The sequence below is a fragment of the Schistocerca piceifrons genome, chromosome 9 (genome assembly GCF_021461385.2).
Source record: "Schistocerca piceifrons isolate TAMUIC-IGC-003096 chromosome 9, iqSchPice1.1, whole genome shotgun sequence".
In the NCBI taxonomy this organism is placed as follows: domain Eukaryota; kingdom Metazoa; phylum Arthropoda; class Insecta; order Orthoptera; family Acrididae; genus Schistocerca; species Schistocerca piceifrons.
In genome coordinates this window covers 96,185,304-96,201,151 of record NC_060146.1, presented here as the reverse complement: position 1 = coordinate 96,201,151, position 15,848 = coordinate 96,185,304, and the positions used below count along the sequence as shown (strand labels likewise).

Genomic DNA, 15,848 nt, shown 5'->3' with positions numbered 1-15,848 from the left:
TAGCGCCTAGAACCGCTCGTCCACCCCGGCCGGCGTTTGCATTAAACTTACAGTTCGGAAATCGTACGATGGCTTTCACAGCACCCATTGTTATTGTAAGTGCAGTGTCTTAGCCACTGCATGATCACATCCACAGACAAATAAGTGTTTCCCGTTAGTGCTGAAACGTGTTACATGCACAAAAGTCAAGTATATGAGTATGGAAGTTTGCAGCAATCTGATGACATCTTTCAACACACCACAGGCTCCGTGCATTTCATGTGATATAGTTCACGCAATGTACCATTTTATTTTGATAAAATCTGAAAAAATCTACGCTGATAAAAAATGTATTCTGCACCCACTCGAAGTGAAAAAATTATAGCCACTCGAGAAAAGACGAATGTACACCAAGGTAAACAATGAAGAACCACGGGATTTGAAACTGCATGTGTAAGTATTGTATCGAAACAACAGAAAATCCAAATATACATACTAAAAGTGTAAGCGGTATTACCATGTATGTCTACAAATTCACCCTCTTTGGCTCGATCTGTGATTCCAAGGTAGGCGTACGAAACCCCTTTTACTTTCGCGAAGATCTGCTTCAGCCCGTCGTAGTCGTGGTGGCCTGTCGGAACGGCCAGGTGTGCCCGCTCGTCCTCGCAGGTCTTCTTCGCTGCCGCCCACGGCTTGAAGATGCGGGACAGCCTGATGAGTCCATAGCCGGGCACGTGGTGGTAGCCGCGCGGGATCTCCACCACCTCGGCTGCAACAGCGGAAGTCGCACCAGATGGGATGGGCGTCACTGTAGCAGATGACAGTTCTACTGTACAGAGGCACACGTACTTACCGATTATAGGTACTAAAGACTGTTAACTGTGGGACAGACAATTAGTTTATTGAGAATGGAGTTTTCCACCCCTATGTGTGCTTCAGTAAACTGGGGTTTTTGGAGGTGTTAACTAGCGGAAAATTCTCTTCTACGATCCTTCTTGCTTACTTATGGAGTAGACAGTAATTTGACGTGCACTCAACAGCCGAAAGAAGCCATATTGCATGAATATTAAGTGTACCTTTTGAATAATATGTGCCATCTTCTTTGTACCCGTCCGTGAAACAGTGCTAGCACAAAGAGGCCATTCTATCAGGTGTAGAAGTATGAAACCGGAATTTGGTCGTAATAATTACACATGTATGAGACAGGCGATATACGCTCAGACTTCAAGAATAATATAATAATTCCGATCCCAAAGAAAGCAGGTGCTAACAGATGTGAAAATTACCGAACAATCACTTTAGTAAGTCACGGATGCAAAATACTGACGCGTATTCTCTACAGACGAATGGAAAAACTGGTAGAAGCTGACCTCGGGGAAGATCAGTTTGGATTCCGTAGAAACGTTGGAACGCGTGAGGCAAATCTGACCCTAAGACTTATCTTCGATTCTAGATTAAGGAAAGGCAAACCTACGTTTCTAGTATTTGTAGACTTAGAGAAAGCTTTTGACAATGTTGACTGGAATACTCTATTTCAAATTCTGAAGGTGGCAGGGGTAAAATATAGGGAGCGAAAGGCTATTTACAATTTGTACAGAAACCAGACGGCAGTTATAAGAGTCGAGGGGCACGAAAGGGAAGCAGTGGTTGGGAAGGGAGTGAGACAGGGTTGTAGCCTATCCCCGATGTTATTTAATCTGTATATTGAACAAGCAGTGAATGAAACAAAAGAAAAATTCGGAGTAGATATTAAAATCCATGGAGAAGAAATAAAAACTTGGAGGTTCGCCGATCCTATTGTAATTCTGTCAGAGACAGCAAACGACTTGGAAGAGCAGTTGAACGGAATGGACAGTGTCATGAAAGGAGGGTATAAGATGAACATCAACAAAAGCAAAACGAGGATAACGGAATGTAGTCGAATTAAGTCGGGTGATGCTGAGGGAATTAGATTAGGAAATGAGACACTTAAAGTAGTAAAGGAGTTTTGCTATTTGGGGAGCAAAAAACTGATGATGGTCGAAGTAGAGAGGATATCAAATGTAGACTGGCAATGGCAAGGAAAGCGTTTCTGAAGAAGAGAAATTTGTTAACATTGAGTATAGATTTAAGTGTCAGGAACTCGTTTCTGAAAGTATTTGTATGGAGCGTAGCCATGTATGGAAGTGAAATATGGACGATAACTAGTTTGGACAAAAAGAGAATAGAAGCCTTCGAAATGTGGTGCTACAGAAGAATGCTGAAGATTAGGTGGGTAGATCGTATAACTAATGAGGAGGTATTGAAAAGGATTGGGGAGAAGCGAAGTTTGTGGCACAACTTAACTAGAAGAAGTGATCGGTTGGTAGGACATGTTCTGAGGCATCAAGAGATCACCAATTTAGTATTGGAGGGCAGCGTGGAGGGTAAAAATCGTAGAGGGAGACCAAGAGATGAATACACCAAGCAGATTCAGAAGGAAGTAGGTTGCACTAGGTACTGGGAGATGAAGAAGCTTGCACAGGATAGGGTAGCATGGAGAGCTGCATCAAACAAGTCTCAGGACTGAAGACCACAACAACAACAACAATTACACATCTGTTGTTTGAAACTCATAAACAATACTTTATTCAAAATGATCTCCATTGCTATTTATACGTTTCTCCCACCTATCTGGCAGGCTATGAATGCCACGCCAAACAAACAGTTCTTCGTTTGAAGCGAACCAGTCAGCGAGCTATTTTCGTATATTTTCATACGATCTGAAGCGTTGTTCAGCGAGAGCGTGTCGCAGAGATGGAAATAGATGATAACCGGATCAAGTCAAGTCTGGAGAATGAGCCGCATGCAGTACTATTTCCCAACTGAAGGCCTCGATCGTCTGCCTGACCCGTTTTGCTGTGTTTAATGGAGCGTCGTCGTGGAGCAATATGACTTTGAGTTGCCTTTTTCCATATTCCTTCTGATCCCACCAGACACAGAGCATTGTCTTCTTTCTAAGGCAATTATATCTTGCGGCGGATGTCGATGGTTTGCTTGGATTCACCCATGATTTACGACGCTTAGGATTCTTATACTATATGCATTTTTTATCACCTGTCACTATTCGATGTAGAAACGATTTTCTTTTGTGCCTGGAGACTACAATTTCACAAGTGGTCTTTTGATTTGCTTGCTGTCTTTCATTCAGTTCATGTGGAACCCACTTTCCCACTTTCTGTACCTTTTCCATAGCTTTCGACCGAAAAGAAACTGCTTTTCCGGCACATTTAATTGTTCCGAGAATTCCTGTTGAGTTCGAGTATCATCTTCATCCAATAAGGCCTGCAATTCGTTGTCTTCAAACTTTTTCGGTGGTTTCGCGCGCTCGTCGTTTCTCACGTCGAAATCACCACTTTTGAATTTTCTGAACCACTCTAAACACTGTTTTCCCAAGAGCATGTTCGTCGAAAGTTTGGAAAAGCATTCGTTGCGATATTGTAGCAGTTTTCTTTAAATGATAACAGAAAATCAATGCTGTCAGCAAATCGTAGTTCGCAGGCAAAAAACTCGACATGTTTAAGGGTTTAAACAGATACCGATATATGGAACTTGGGTTACTGTTGGTTGACATTCGTCGTCAGCCGTTACAGGAAGCAGATGACGCTGCCGACGCGGTTTCACGGGCCCTATACTGACGGCTAGCACCATCTATAGGGAAATTCCGGTTCCATACTTCTACACCCAGTACTTTTCCCCATAAACTCTGCAATATCTTCGGCACAAGAGATCATACAGCCAGGTCAAATATGAAGTACTGTGTCGCTAAATCAAAATCGCCTAACCGACCGTCTTATAATGTCCGCCACTGAATGTTTCATACCGGAATGACAACCCGAAGAGAACAAATCGTGCTTAAGCACGTAACCACAAAACGGATGTGGTTGTGATAATAAATCGTGTACTGTTTAGCAGTCATATATTCTAGAAGTTGTTGTTTGGGATATTCTAAGTATCAAAATTTTGAAGACTGAAACGTTATTAATGTACTTATAATGTTACCTGGTATTCATGTGGTCTCACATTGATAAATACATATTTAGATCTTATACTTTTGTTTACAACCGCACAGTATAAAATTCTGATGCACTCACAAAATTGAAAAAAAAAACAGTAAATATTGTAAACCCTAGCTCCATTATGTTAACTGATTTATAAGGGTAATATCATTACGTAGGCTTATATGCTTTTCTGTTTTGTCTGCAAGTTGAGAACAATGTGTTGACAATCTGAGATCGAAACTAGACTGTCATGAAATAAAGAAGTATTTTCAAACAGCCTCTGCGATTTATGAAGCATTCATTGGCTGTTGGTAACATAATTATAAAAACATTTGAATTAAGCTCAGCAGTTGAAGGAAGCGGTTCTTCTGATTTGACGAAAAAGACGGAAGCTTATGAGATACAGCATGCTAATTAATTTAACAAAAAATGCATTTCACTGGATGTTACCTGCCATTGAAAAAGTTAAAATGAATTAAAGGAAATGTGCAGTCGGCGGTCATGGCAGTTTGTCCCACGCTCTAAGCACTCTGGCGTCAGCATCAGTGGTGGGGCCACGATGTTGCTGCTGTTTTACTTACAGTACAGGGCATTTCGTCTTTCTGGGCAGTATCTGTCCAATATTGCAGTTAACCGACCGTATGCAGGTCAGATACACGCAAAGCAGGAAGTGAATTACACACGAGCCAGACGCAGGCGAGTGCAGATGTCACGCCTTAAGCCGTCGGCACACGGACCGTGCTGTCGAACGCTAACGTTGAGCGTGCCAATTTCAATGTGCTGCTGAACGCTCAGGAACGATGCGACTTGTGCATACGGTACGTGGGCCCCAACGTGGTATACGCGATCGCAACGCACTCCAGCGGTAGCTGAGGGATGTTTCTAGTTCGTAAATCACACTGTTTACCAACGGGAGCGCGTAAAATTCCCACGTTAGCTCTATTAAAACGCACATTCCCTCCATCGTCCACGAAAAGGAAAGTACCATGTCCAATCAATAAGGACACAGGCTTATAAAAGTTCCATTACAAACAGCGCGGTACAAGTTTGGAATACTTCTCTGCATAAGATAAACATTACCAGTATTTCATCATTGCCACATTTTAGTAAAACCCCAAGGTCAGTCTTACTTGATCACTGTTCCTACCCAGTAACAGAATCTTTGCAACAAGTGAATTACGAAGCGTAAAAGAAAAAGGAGCAAAATATCTTCATACAAGTACCACAACCTGTCCTGTTGATTAAGCCAATCGAACAAAGTCGACCCTAAAAAAAAAAGGCGAACTTATATTTACATAACAACAAATATTATAGCATAAACTTATATTAAACTATTAATAAAGTATCAGAACCTAATAAAAACGCGAATGTTTGAAAAAAAAATTTGGAAGTGTAAAGACGCGAACCACCGCCCCAACAAAATATCATATGCATGCACGGACGCTTCTCATTACGCTAAAGAAACAATTCACATTGCCTGCGTAACCATATGAGTTACCCTTGCTAAAAACCTTAATGTAGATAATTATGTTACTTATTGAAATTTGATTATATCAAATTGTACCAAGGACAATGCGTTTTTGGTGGATCTTCAGTGTGTCGCTGCCTTCAAATAGCCTACTCTCATAATACCCAAGTTACAATAATTCTGTTGGCACGAATATTATGTTTCTCATTATTTTATTGGAACGAATCACACAACTAACAACGGGTTTTCCAGTGATTCTCAGTTTGTTGGTGCTTAGAAACAGCATATATACATATAGGCTTAAAATGAACGCCAATAGCCGGCCGAAGTGGCCGTGCGGTTAAAGGCGCTGCAGTCTGGAACCGCAAGACCGCTCCGGTCGCAGGTTCGAATCCTGCCTCGGGCATGGATGTTTGTGATGTCCTTAGGTTAGTTAGGTTTAAGTAGTTCTAAGTTCTAGGGGACTAATGACCTCAGCAGTTGAGTCCCATAGTGCTCAGAGCCATTTGAACCATTTTTTTGAACGCCAATATGGCGTACTGAATGGAGACGGCGTGCGTGTGACGCAGGAGGCGTTGTGCCATCTCATTGGTCAACGCTGAGACGCACGCTCAGAATATCTGACATGCCAGATATTGCTCTGCACGTTCGTAAAGACTCTCGAACGTGCTATTCCACGCTATGACGTCAGAAACTCGGCACGCTCAACGTTCGGATGCACGGTCCGTGTGCCGACGGCTTTAGGCTGTGTCCACAGTGACACCAGCAATGGTCGCCAGAGGTCACACGGTAACATCGGCCGACAGCTTGATCAATGTGCGTCTGATCTCATTCGTCAGTTTTTGACGGGATCGAGGAGGGTTGGTTAGCTTAGGTTAGAATCTCGGCTATATCTTAAAGTCTAAGGACGGGACGGATAGCACGTCGCCTCTGTGCTTGGCATACGAGCGCTGCAGTGCGGCTTTTGCCAGTGTGAGGTACCTGTAAACGAGCTGCATCTGTCTCGAAACGAACGTGGTGGGCACTGCACACACTGTCCTCACTTACTGGAATTGCCAGACAAGTTTTACGAATATACGAGATGAAGGGAAAAACATGCCACAAAAGTTTAAAACGCATTTACTTTGTGAAGCAACATTTCTTCTCTCACCAGCGATTAGCGTTAGAAGGGACCATCACCTTATAAACTACACGTTTTTTTCACATCGTGGTTTATTATGCTACAGTAGCAGGATGTGCGTCTTCGGTCTGTAAAGTTTTTGCCAATGAGGTTATGAGCAGAAAATGGTTAATTTACGTGGCGAAAATATATGTTTCTATTATACGATGGACGGATAAAATTTGTATGTAAGGAGGCAGGTATCTGACTAATTGAAGCAGCTTTCTTTCTCCTAAGAACGGTGAAAATTAATGCAGTACTGGCTGGATATTCAGATAATCAGATTCTAGTACACTTCACTGCTCTCTAAACACTTACCCAAAGGATTTAAGAAAGGAAGTAACAGTATTCCTGGTAGCAGTATTATTTCAGATTCAGTGTTGCTTTTAATAAAGAAAATCAATATTACAGTGACTTTTAGTGCACTTGCACAGCTTGAAAATTTGGTTTATAAAAAGCAAAAATTTCGTACAAGACGTGTTTGAGGTGCAAGAGTAAAAATATTGGATTTTAAATTAACATCTAACACATCACATAAAAACTTTTAAACTCGCCTTTTCAGAACGTGTTATCAGGAGGTTGCAACCGACAGATGTCAAATGTTGAAGTGTCACTTCTGGTTTTACTTGATAATCTTCAATGACCGTCGTTCAGTACACAAAGTTTAGTCTAAGATACTTTTAACACCTAGAGCACTGAAAAGTGCAAACCACTTCACGTAACAGAATCTCGGTCCTATTGCCATAAAAACAACTACAGTAAGCGTAATAACTTGTAGACAGCCTATGACCACCTACCACTACCCAAAAAGATGCACCACAGTAACTTTAATCAAAAATAAGCCATCCTTGTCACCTGAACAAATTACTTTTTCCAGGTTATAATCCCACACCCAAAGAAGCTTTCCTGCCTCGTAAAGAATGCGGCGAGTACTATACACTCTGCCCTCAGTTATTGGAATAACCAGACACGTTTTACGAATACATGAGACGACAGAGGTGTCTGCGCTACAACGCGCACCCCACAGCCGAGTGCCACGAGGCCCCCACCTGCCCACATTGTAGGCAAGCGCATTTCCTCCGGCGGTGCCCTAACCTTCAATCCCCTCCCTCCTGTAATACCAGCAATCTCCCCCATCCCACCTACTCCCAATAGTGTAAACAACCCCGACCACCTCCGACGACTCCTGAACTCACCGTCTCTGTCCATCCTCTGGATGCCCCCACCCCTCCTGGCAATTCCCTTCGTCCCCCCCCTCCCGTCCCACCGCTGAGGACATCATCAGGTTCCTCACCATTGTCCTGCAAAACGTCCACCCTTTCCAGCGCCCTCACACCCTCCAACAGGTCTCCATCGCCGACGGTTCCGTCTTCCACCTAAAAATGTATGCCACCTACTCCCACACAACCAGGCCCATTTCACGTTCTCCCGTCTCAACACCCTCGTCTAAATCCCTGTCATGGCGCGTCAGCATCGTATCCTGTTCAACAACATCCGTTCCCTTCCCACCAACAAGAACCTCTTCATGCACACCCTTGAAACCCACCGCGTGTATTCCTTCCTCCTCAATGAAACCTGCCTCCAACCCCACCACACCGTCCATACTTCGCCCTACCTTCTCCACCGCTCTGATAATCCCCTCCCGATTGCGCGTGGCGGAGTTGCCATTGGCTACCACCGCCGGATCCCGATTCGGCTCCAACCTCTCCTTCCTGACCCCACCGAACACCTGATCCTTAGTCTCTTCTTCCCCGGCCTTACCGTCACCTGCACCACCATCTATGTCCGCCCTAACGCCCCTATTCCTTTCGACTTCCTCTCTCACATTGATTGTACCTCTTCCTCCTACGTGATCGCCGCCGACCTCAACATACATAGTCCTTCCGCCACCCAGTTACAGCGGTGGCATCGGTTCCTCTCCACCCTCCAAGGCGACCTCATCCCCATTCCCCAGCACACCCACCCCGAATCCAACTCCACTCCCGATGTCATCCTCTCCTCCCCAACCTCCTTGGTCGCATAGCAGTGGATGTCCTGGACCCCATTGGTAGCGACCATCTCCCTGTCTTCCTCACCATTTCAGACGGTCTTCGCCCCCGCCCTGACCCTTGCACCGACCCTCCCCCGAAGTACGTCCATGACCATTCCTGTGCCGACTGGAATGCCTACCGGGATATCCTCACCACCCGGGTCGAAGGCCACCCCTTCACCTACCACCACCCTGACGATGTTACCCATGCTGCCTCCTTTCTCCAGCAGACCTTGTCTGAGGCTGTGGAGGCCCACGTCCTTACTGTCGCCATCCACCCCCACCATTCTACCTTACCCTCAAAGGCCGTCCTCCGTGAATCCCACTATCTCTACTGTGCCTTCCTCCACACGTGTGACCCGAACACACTACGACGCTACCGGCAAGTCCAGCGACACATCCAAAACTTGCTCGAGGCTAAGAAACGCCAGGACTGGCGACAGACATGCACCCGTTTAAATGCTACCCTACCTATAAACTCGTCCAAGTACTGGTCTGCCTTCCGTCGCCTTACCGGAACTACACCCTCCCCCTACTGTCCTCTTCTCCATGATGATCACCCCTTCCCAGACACCCTTAGTAAGACCAATCACTTTGCCTCCTACCTTTCCGATGTCTTCTCCATCCCCGATGATCCCCAGTTCGATTACTCCCTCTTCCCAGATGTCCGCGATCAAACTGACACCTCTGTCCCTCCCCTCGCACCTGGTTTCCAGTAGCTTGACATGCCCCTATCACTACACAGGATCCCATTGCTACACTCCGCACGAAACGCAACACCGCTCCTGGTCACGATTGTGTCACCTACCACCACCTTCGTGAAGCTCCTGTCTCTTTCCTCTCCATCCTGGCCAGGTTCTACAATGTAGTCCTGTCCACCAGCTACTACCCTGTGGAAAACCTCCTGTACCCTGATGTTCTTAAACCCGGTAAACCGCCGTCCGCCATCTCCTCCTACCGTCCCATCAGCCTTACCTCTGTCATCAGCAAGGTCCTGGAATCCATCCTCACCCGACGCATCCATCAGCATCTTCGCCAGCACCGCCTCCTTCCCATTACCCAGTGTGGCTTCCGACCATCCTGCTCTTCCGATGACCTTCTCCTCCACCTCCCTCATCTCCTTTCCGAACAGTTAAATTCCCGTCGCTCCACAATCTTCCTCTCCCTGGACCTCGAACGTGCCTATGACCGTGTATGGCATTCCAGTCTCCTCTTCAAGCTCCAAACCTTCGCCCTTACCATTAACTACGTCTATCTGATCGGCTCCTTTCTCTCCAACCGTCCTTCCTACGTCACCATCCGTAACACGGATTCCTACACCTTTTTTCCCTCCGCCGGTGTGCCCAAAGGCTTCGTCCTCTCCCCCCTTATGTACCTTTTGTATACGGCGGACATGCCGCCGCCGTCACTCTCCGTCCACCTTCTCCAGTTTGCCGATGATACCGCCTTCCTTGCCCTCGCCCCCACCCTGCAGCGTACCCAACAACTTCCCCAATCCCATCTTGACCGGTTCACCGCTTGGTGCAACCAGTGGTTGCTCAAGGTCAATCCCTCCAAAACCCAGGCGATCATTGTAGGCAAAACCACCCCTTCCTTCCGCCTCCTTGATTTCTATCTCACCATCTATGGCTGTCCTATCGTCCTCACCCCCACCCTTAAGTACCTTGGCGTCACCCTCGACCGTCGCCTCTCCTGGACCCCCCATATCCGGACAGTCCAAGCCAAGGCACGCTCCCAACTCTGTCTCCTCAAGCTCCTTTCCGGCCGTACGTGGGGTCTGGACCCCTCCACCATACTCCACACCTATAAATCCCTCATCCATCCTGTCCTCTGTTACGCCCATCCTGCCTGGATCTCCGCCCCCCCCCTAACTTTTACAAATCCCTTCAGATCCTTGAACGCCATGCTCTCCGCCTCGCCTATCGCATCCGTCTCCCCTCCCCCACGTGGATACTGTACAACATCATTCCGTTCCCCCACCTCCTCCTTTTCCTTGAATGGATATGGATCCTGTACACCTCCCGAAAACTCAATCCTCCTCACCCGCTTTTCTCCCCCATCCTCTCCCACCCCCGCCCGCTGCCACACCTGTATTCCCACGTCCCACCCGGTCTCCATCTCTCCACCCTCCTTGCCCTCTCCCAAGGTGGCTTCTGCCAGCTCCCTCTCCCTGATGATGCTCTCCTCCCTTCCATCTACCCCTCCTACCAACTTTGATTTGGTAGAAAAGATAATTCTCGAAACAATAATAATTCAGAACCACGAAAATTTAACAACAACAATCATAGCCGGTTTTGTTATATAAAACGTCAATCTGACGATAAAGAGACCCAACAAAAGCGGGCTAATAACTCTAAAATCGGAAATTACACAACAACGATAATAAGATAAATCATCCTCACGTAATTAATGTAGGTCAAGTTGTAGATGACGTTATCATAGAAAGTTCGGAAAACTAGTCAAGTCCTTTAATACGGGTCGACTAAAGGGAACTGTTAGTCAAAATTATACAAGACCCAATTGCAATTTATCATTACGCTGCCAAAAGAACATGCTATAGAACCCTCATTTCAGGTAGGAGACCTTGTGTTAGTACGATCTCATCCTAAAAGTTCGAAGATCATTAAGGAATGTAGGAATTCTTCATTACCTTTGAAGGTCCATATGTTGTTCATAAGGTTGTACATCCTAAAGCGTTACTTCTTATGGAACCTTCATCAGGTGTAATTAAAGGATTATATAGTGTCGATCAAATTAAACCCTTCATTCCTAAATAAGTTAATATTTAGTAAATGTTACATATGGACGAGCGTTCATAGTTTATCCATGTGAAGTTTTTTGTGATAGTTACGTGTTATTTTAAAGAAATGACAGGAAGTTTAAACAAGTGTTCTACAATAATCTACCGGTACTTCAAAAAGGGAAAGATAACTAAAAGGGGATTTATATGGAAGAAATTTTTGTTATTAGGTCAGAAGGAATTTTGAATATTTTATATTTACTCAGATAGTAGGAACCAAAGGGGATGGTTAATAATTTTAGGGACCATGGGCGTCCAGAGCTATATGGCTCACGAGAACATAGCAGATTGCCTTTAATAGAGATTTTTAATAGTGTTAATATAGAACACACCAAATGGGGCTCTCTCGCTTGTTTCTCCTAAATAAATTGCCATTGCCCTACAAAGTGTCCGAAGGTAAAGAAAGCCGCACCGAGATTCTAAAGAAAGTTTTGCTTGATTTCTTCTTGACTTCAGGCATAAATAAAGCATTATGGAAAAGAACGACGTAAAGTAAATAGTACTATTAGTTATTGTGAGAAACTTATTAGTAATATATCTTTTTGGAAAGAATAACTCTAGTAAATGAATAAAACTGAAACTATCCTATCACAATTTGAACGCTCTGTCCTAATGTAACAACGTTAAAGAACGTACTAAATTATTATTTACTAGCAACTATTAAATGAAAAGGAGTAATCTCCGTATATTCAGTTATGAATTGCCATAATAGCATAATTAAAAGTAAATGACAAATAGTCGCAACAATATCGTCATAAAAGGATTGAATCTATCTAAGAGCAAGGACTTTAGATTACGGAAAGTGTGAGAAAAATGTATAATATTAACAGTTAAATATTGTATATAGAAGAAGTTTTATTTTCGGTTAAAACCTGACAAACTGAGCTTGTTGGTGGGGTATGTAGTGGGACGCGAAATTGAAGCGTCACCCATCCACCAGTGTCAGCCCAGTTTGCAGGTGAATATAAGTTTAATTTAGTGTTTTGTTTATGTATTTTGTAATATTTGTAATGGTTGTGAATTATCTAAAGTTTTGTATTTATTTTTATGTTTCATGTACGGAGAGGGTGACGCAACGAACGGAGACAGCATCTTCATTGCCGGGACCAGAGAGAAAATTGCTGGCCACTATACGTCGCGAGTCGACAGCCAAAGAGCAACAGAAGATCCTCAAACCGAGTTGTTGCGTCGTGCTTCTAAAAACTGAAAAAGTAAGAAATTGTAATGTTTCTACAACAATGACGTCATAGAAAGTTTAATCATGTTGTAAATGTTCAGTCCTATCTTGTCACGGTTCAGGTTCACGTCTATATGTAGTATATAGGAAGATAATAAACTAGTGTATACTACAAAAGTTTAAATACGTGTTCCGAGAATTTATTTATGAAGAATTATGTTAAGGAAGAAGTATTACTAATTTATTTGACAAGATTATTAATTTTTGAGAACGTTCATCCCGAGTTTGAGTCTTGAAAGTTTATTCAATGTGGTTTTAATATTTATCAAAGCAGATAATTTGCATTAATATAATTTCTGAGAAGAAACAAACGACATCTAAATTGAAAAAAGTTTGCGGAAACCAACTGGACTGAGTGACGTAATTCGGCGCATACGACTCAAATGATGATGTTTTAATTACAGCTTCGTTCAAGAACCATTCAGAAACAACTTTAAAAAGAATTTTAATAATTTTGAAGTGTTTTGTAACTGACGTAGGTGACGAAGTATGCACATGGTCATATGTCAAAAGAAAATCATTTATACAAAACTTACGTCGTTACACTACAGCATTGGTCGGCGCTGGGAAACGACGCATAATTAACGCGAGTTACGCTGCAATTGGCGTAAGTGATTTTGCTGGAGGGGAAACCGAGGCGAAGAGCGGACTGGGAGAAGTCTCCGTAGTGGTTTCTGTTCCCAGCTTGCCTAGAGTGCGGACGTGGCGTTCTTTACTCAGCTTGCCTGAGAAAGAGTGAGCATCTCTGCAGTTTAGGACTTAGAAAATGGAACGATTGAGCTTGCAGATAGGAAGTTCTGGTTCAGCTATGTACTGAGCAGGGTAGCTAGGAGTGAATAGACGAGTGCAGCCTTGCAGCACCACGAGGTCGGCCGACGTCCGCACAACGACGACGCCCCGCCACGCTGTATTCGGTGATATTGCGCCCACTCTGGCCACTGATTAATTTGTTGGATGACGTCGGCAAAGTTTCCACGAGGGTTTCATGGACCATGTATTGTAGAATTCTTCTCACACTTCGCATTACGCCTGGGTCAGTCGACAGGAATTACTTTTGAGTTATCGCGCTTTACTCCACGCAAATGCAATTTATTACCACTGTCTGATAGGAGAGTCTTGTAATGTGATGATTGAAGGTCGTGAGTTAAAATAAATGTGCTATTCGACTGCATCTGTTTTCAATCAAGTAGTTGAAATCCCAAGTCACTTTCTTAATTAATTTTATGTTCAACATTTGCATCTGGTGTTCAATAGCTGAATATAACATCAATGTGCACCCCTTTTTAATTAAAAGTGATCAATACTGAATCAATTAATGTCAACACTTACCACCGCAGTTCAATCAGGAGTCACAGGGCCTTATTACTTATTTTTTGCGTTATCCGATATTGTGGCAGTTTTGCACTCTCTGTTGATCTGTTAGTCAATTAACTGGGGCGAACACACGCCAAAACCAGATAAGTGACGGGTGGGGTTTTACAATACCGTGGAAAAGCCCTTGGACGTTTGTGTGTAGGTACATCTAATGTGCGGCCGCGAGCTCTACCCCAGCTTTGAAAAATCATCAAAGGTTGACCAAAACACCCGAGACAGAAGCCAAATGGCACTTTGTTAATAAACAATGGTGTTAGTGATATACGTAATGAGTCACTGGCATTGGAAATATTCCTAGGCCTAATGAAAGAAGCAGTTGTTAAAACTCTTTATAAGCAGAGTCACAAGAAAGCGTCAAATAAGTATTGTTCTGTTTCGTTTTCCACTGTATTCTGAAAAGGAATGTACTCGAGGGTAGTTTAACATTTAAGTGGAATTAATTTACTTACATGTCACAGTTGGGAATTCAGAAGCGTTGTTTGACTGAGAATGGTATTTGTAAATTCACTCACCACATATCACACAACTTAAATAATAAACAAATCGCTAGATGGTACTTTTTTCCCAAGGCATCTGACTATAGACCATGCTTCTCACATAGGAATACTTAAGTTTTGTGGAACTGATGGCTTTATACACAACTGTTTTAAATCATATTTAAAAGTATAGAGCAATAAATGGTGCTGAATAATTGAAACAATGGTGGAGCTGTATTATCTCATTTTTTTTTTTTTTATTCCTATGTTGAACTTCACTGTAGAAAATTCTGCACTGATTGTTGAGATTTTATTTTAGTTTCACTGGCAAATAGCAACAGCATCAGAGCATAAAACTTAGTTAATTGTAGAAGTTTGGATTTCTTAGTGAATTTAAACAGATGTCAAAGTGTACTTAAGGTATGTGTTTCAATGTTGGACATAATGCTGTGAGATTATCTCAGTAATTTCATCAGCCTTGTACTCAATCAGCATTTGTGACAAGGTTAAGACCATTCAGCTTAAATGAGTGTGTAATATTCATTAAAGTGACTGTCCTGAGTTTTTGCAATCTCATACATATCCTAATTTCAACACGGATTTGCATAGTTGTGCTTTCACATACAACTTCAAGTTTAGTAGCGAACGAGTTCTCATTATTCGATTTGGATGTAGTACAACTGCGTCAATGACACAAGCAAAAAATGAAAGATATGTTAGGAAAACTAATCCTGTACTGTTTGTTGCCAAAATTGGAATGTATAAAAACCAGTATGTGTAAATAACAAATCTGTGAGAACACAGAGCAAGACTCAGCTGTGAAAAAGTCGGCACAATGGATTCCACTGAAGATAAAGTAAGTGCAGTAGAGTGTAGAGTGAAGAAAAATAAAAGCGATTGCTCATATCAAACCTCAGACAAGCCACTTAACCAGTGAGCAAACTAAAACACATGAAACTGTTGAAAAATCTGTATCGAGATATGAATTGCATTATGGACGATAGAAAAACATGTCGAATGGGAGTTTGATGAAGAAGTTTCCTCGATGCGAGAACAAATGTCCAGCTAGGTTGAACGAGCAAGTACATAAATAATAGAGCCAACTGATGACTGAATTTCCACTCAAAATGAATGTAGTATCTACTAGTGCCACAAACAAAAAAGAAAAAGAAATTCATAGCGAAAGTGGTGCGTGCCTCCAATGCCAGCCTAAAGAGGCCGCCTCACATCACCTCAGACGGAACAAGGGCTACGCCACGTGCAAACAGCCATATACACTTCAGAGGCAAAGAAACTGCTACACCTGC

General features: G+C 43.3%; 1 protein-coding gene across 1 annotated transcript in view; it reads right to left on the bottom strand.

Moving 5' to 3' along the window:
- LOC124717038 overlaps positions 1-15,848 on the bottom strand; it is a 210,376-nt gene that overhangs the window by 56,010 nt on the left and 138,518 nt on the right. Inside the window, exon 4 of the mRNA XM_047243693.1 lies at positions 497-748. Coding sequence (XP_047099649.1) covers positions 497-748 — 252 coding nt within the window. The remainder of the gene's footprint in view (positions 1-496; positions 749-15,848) is intronic.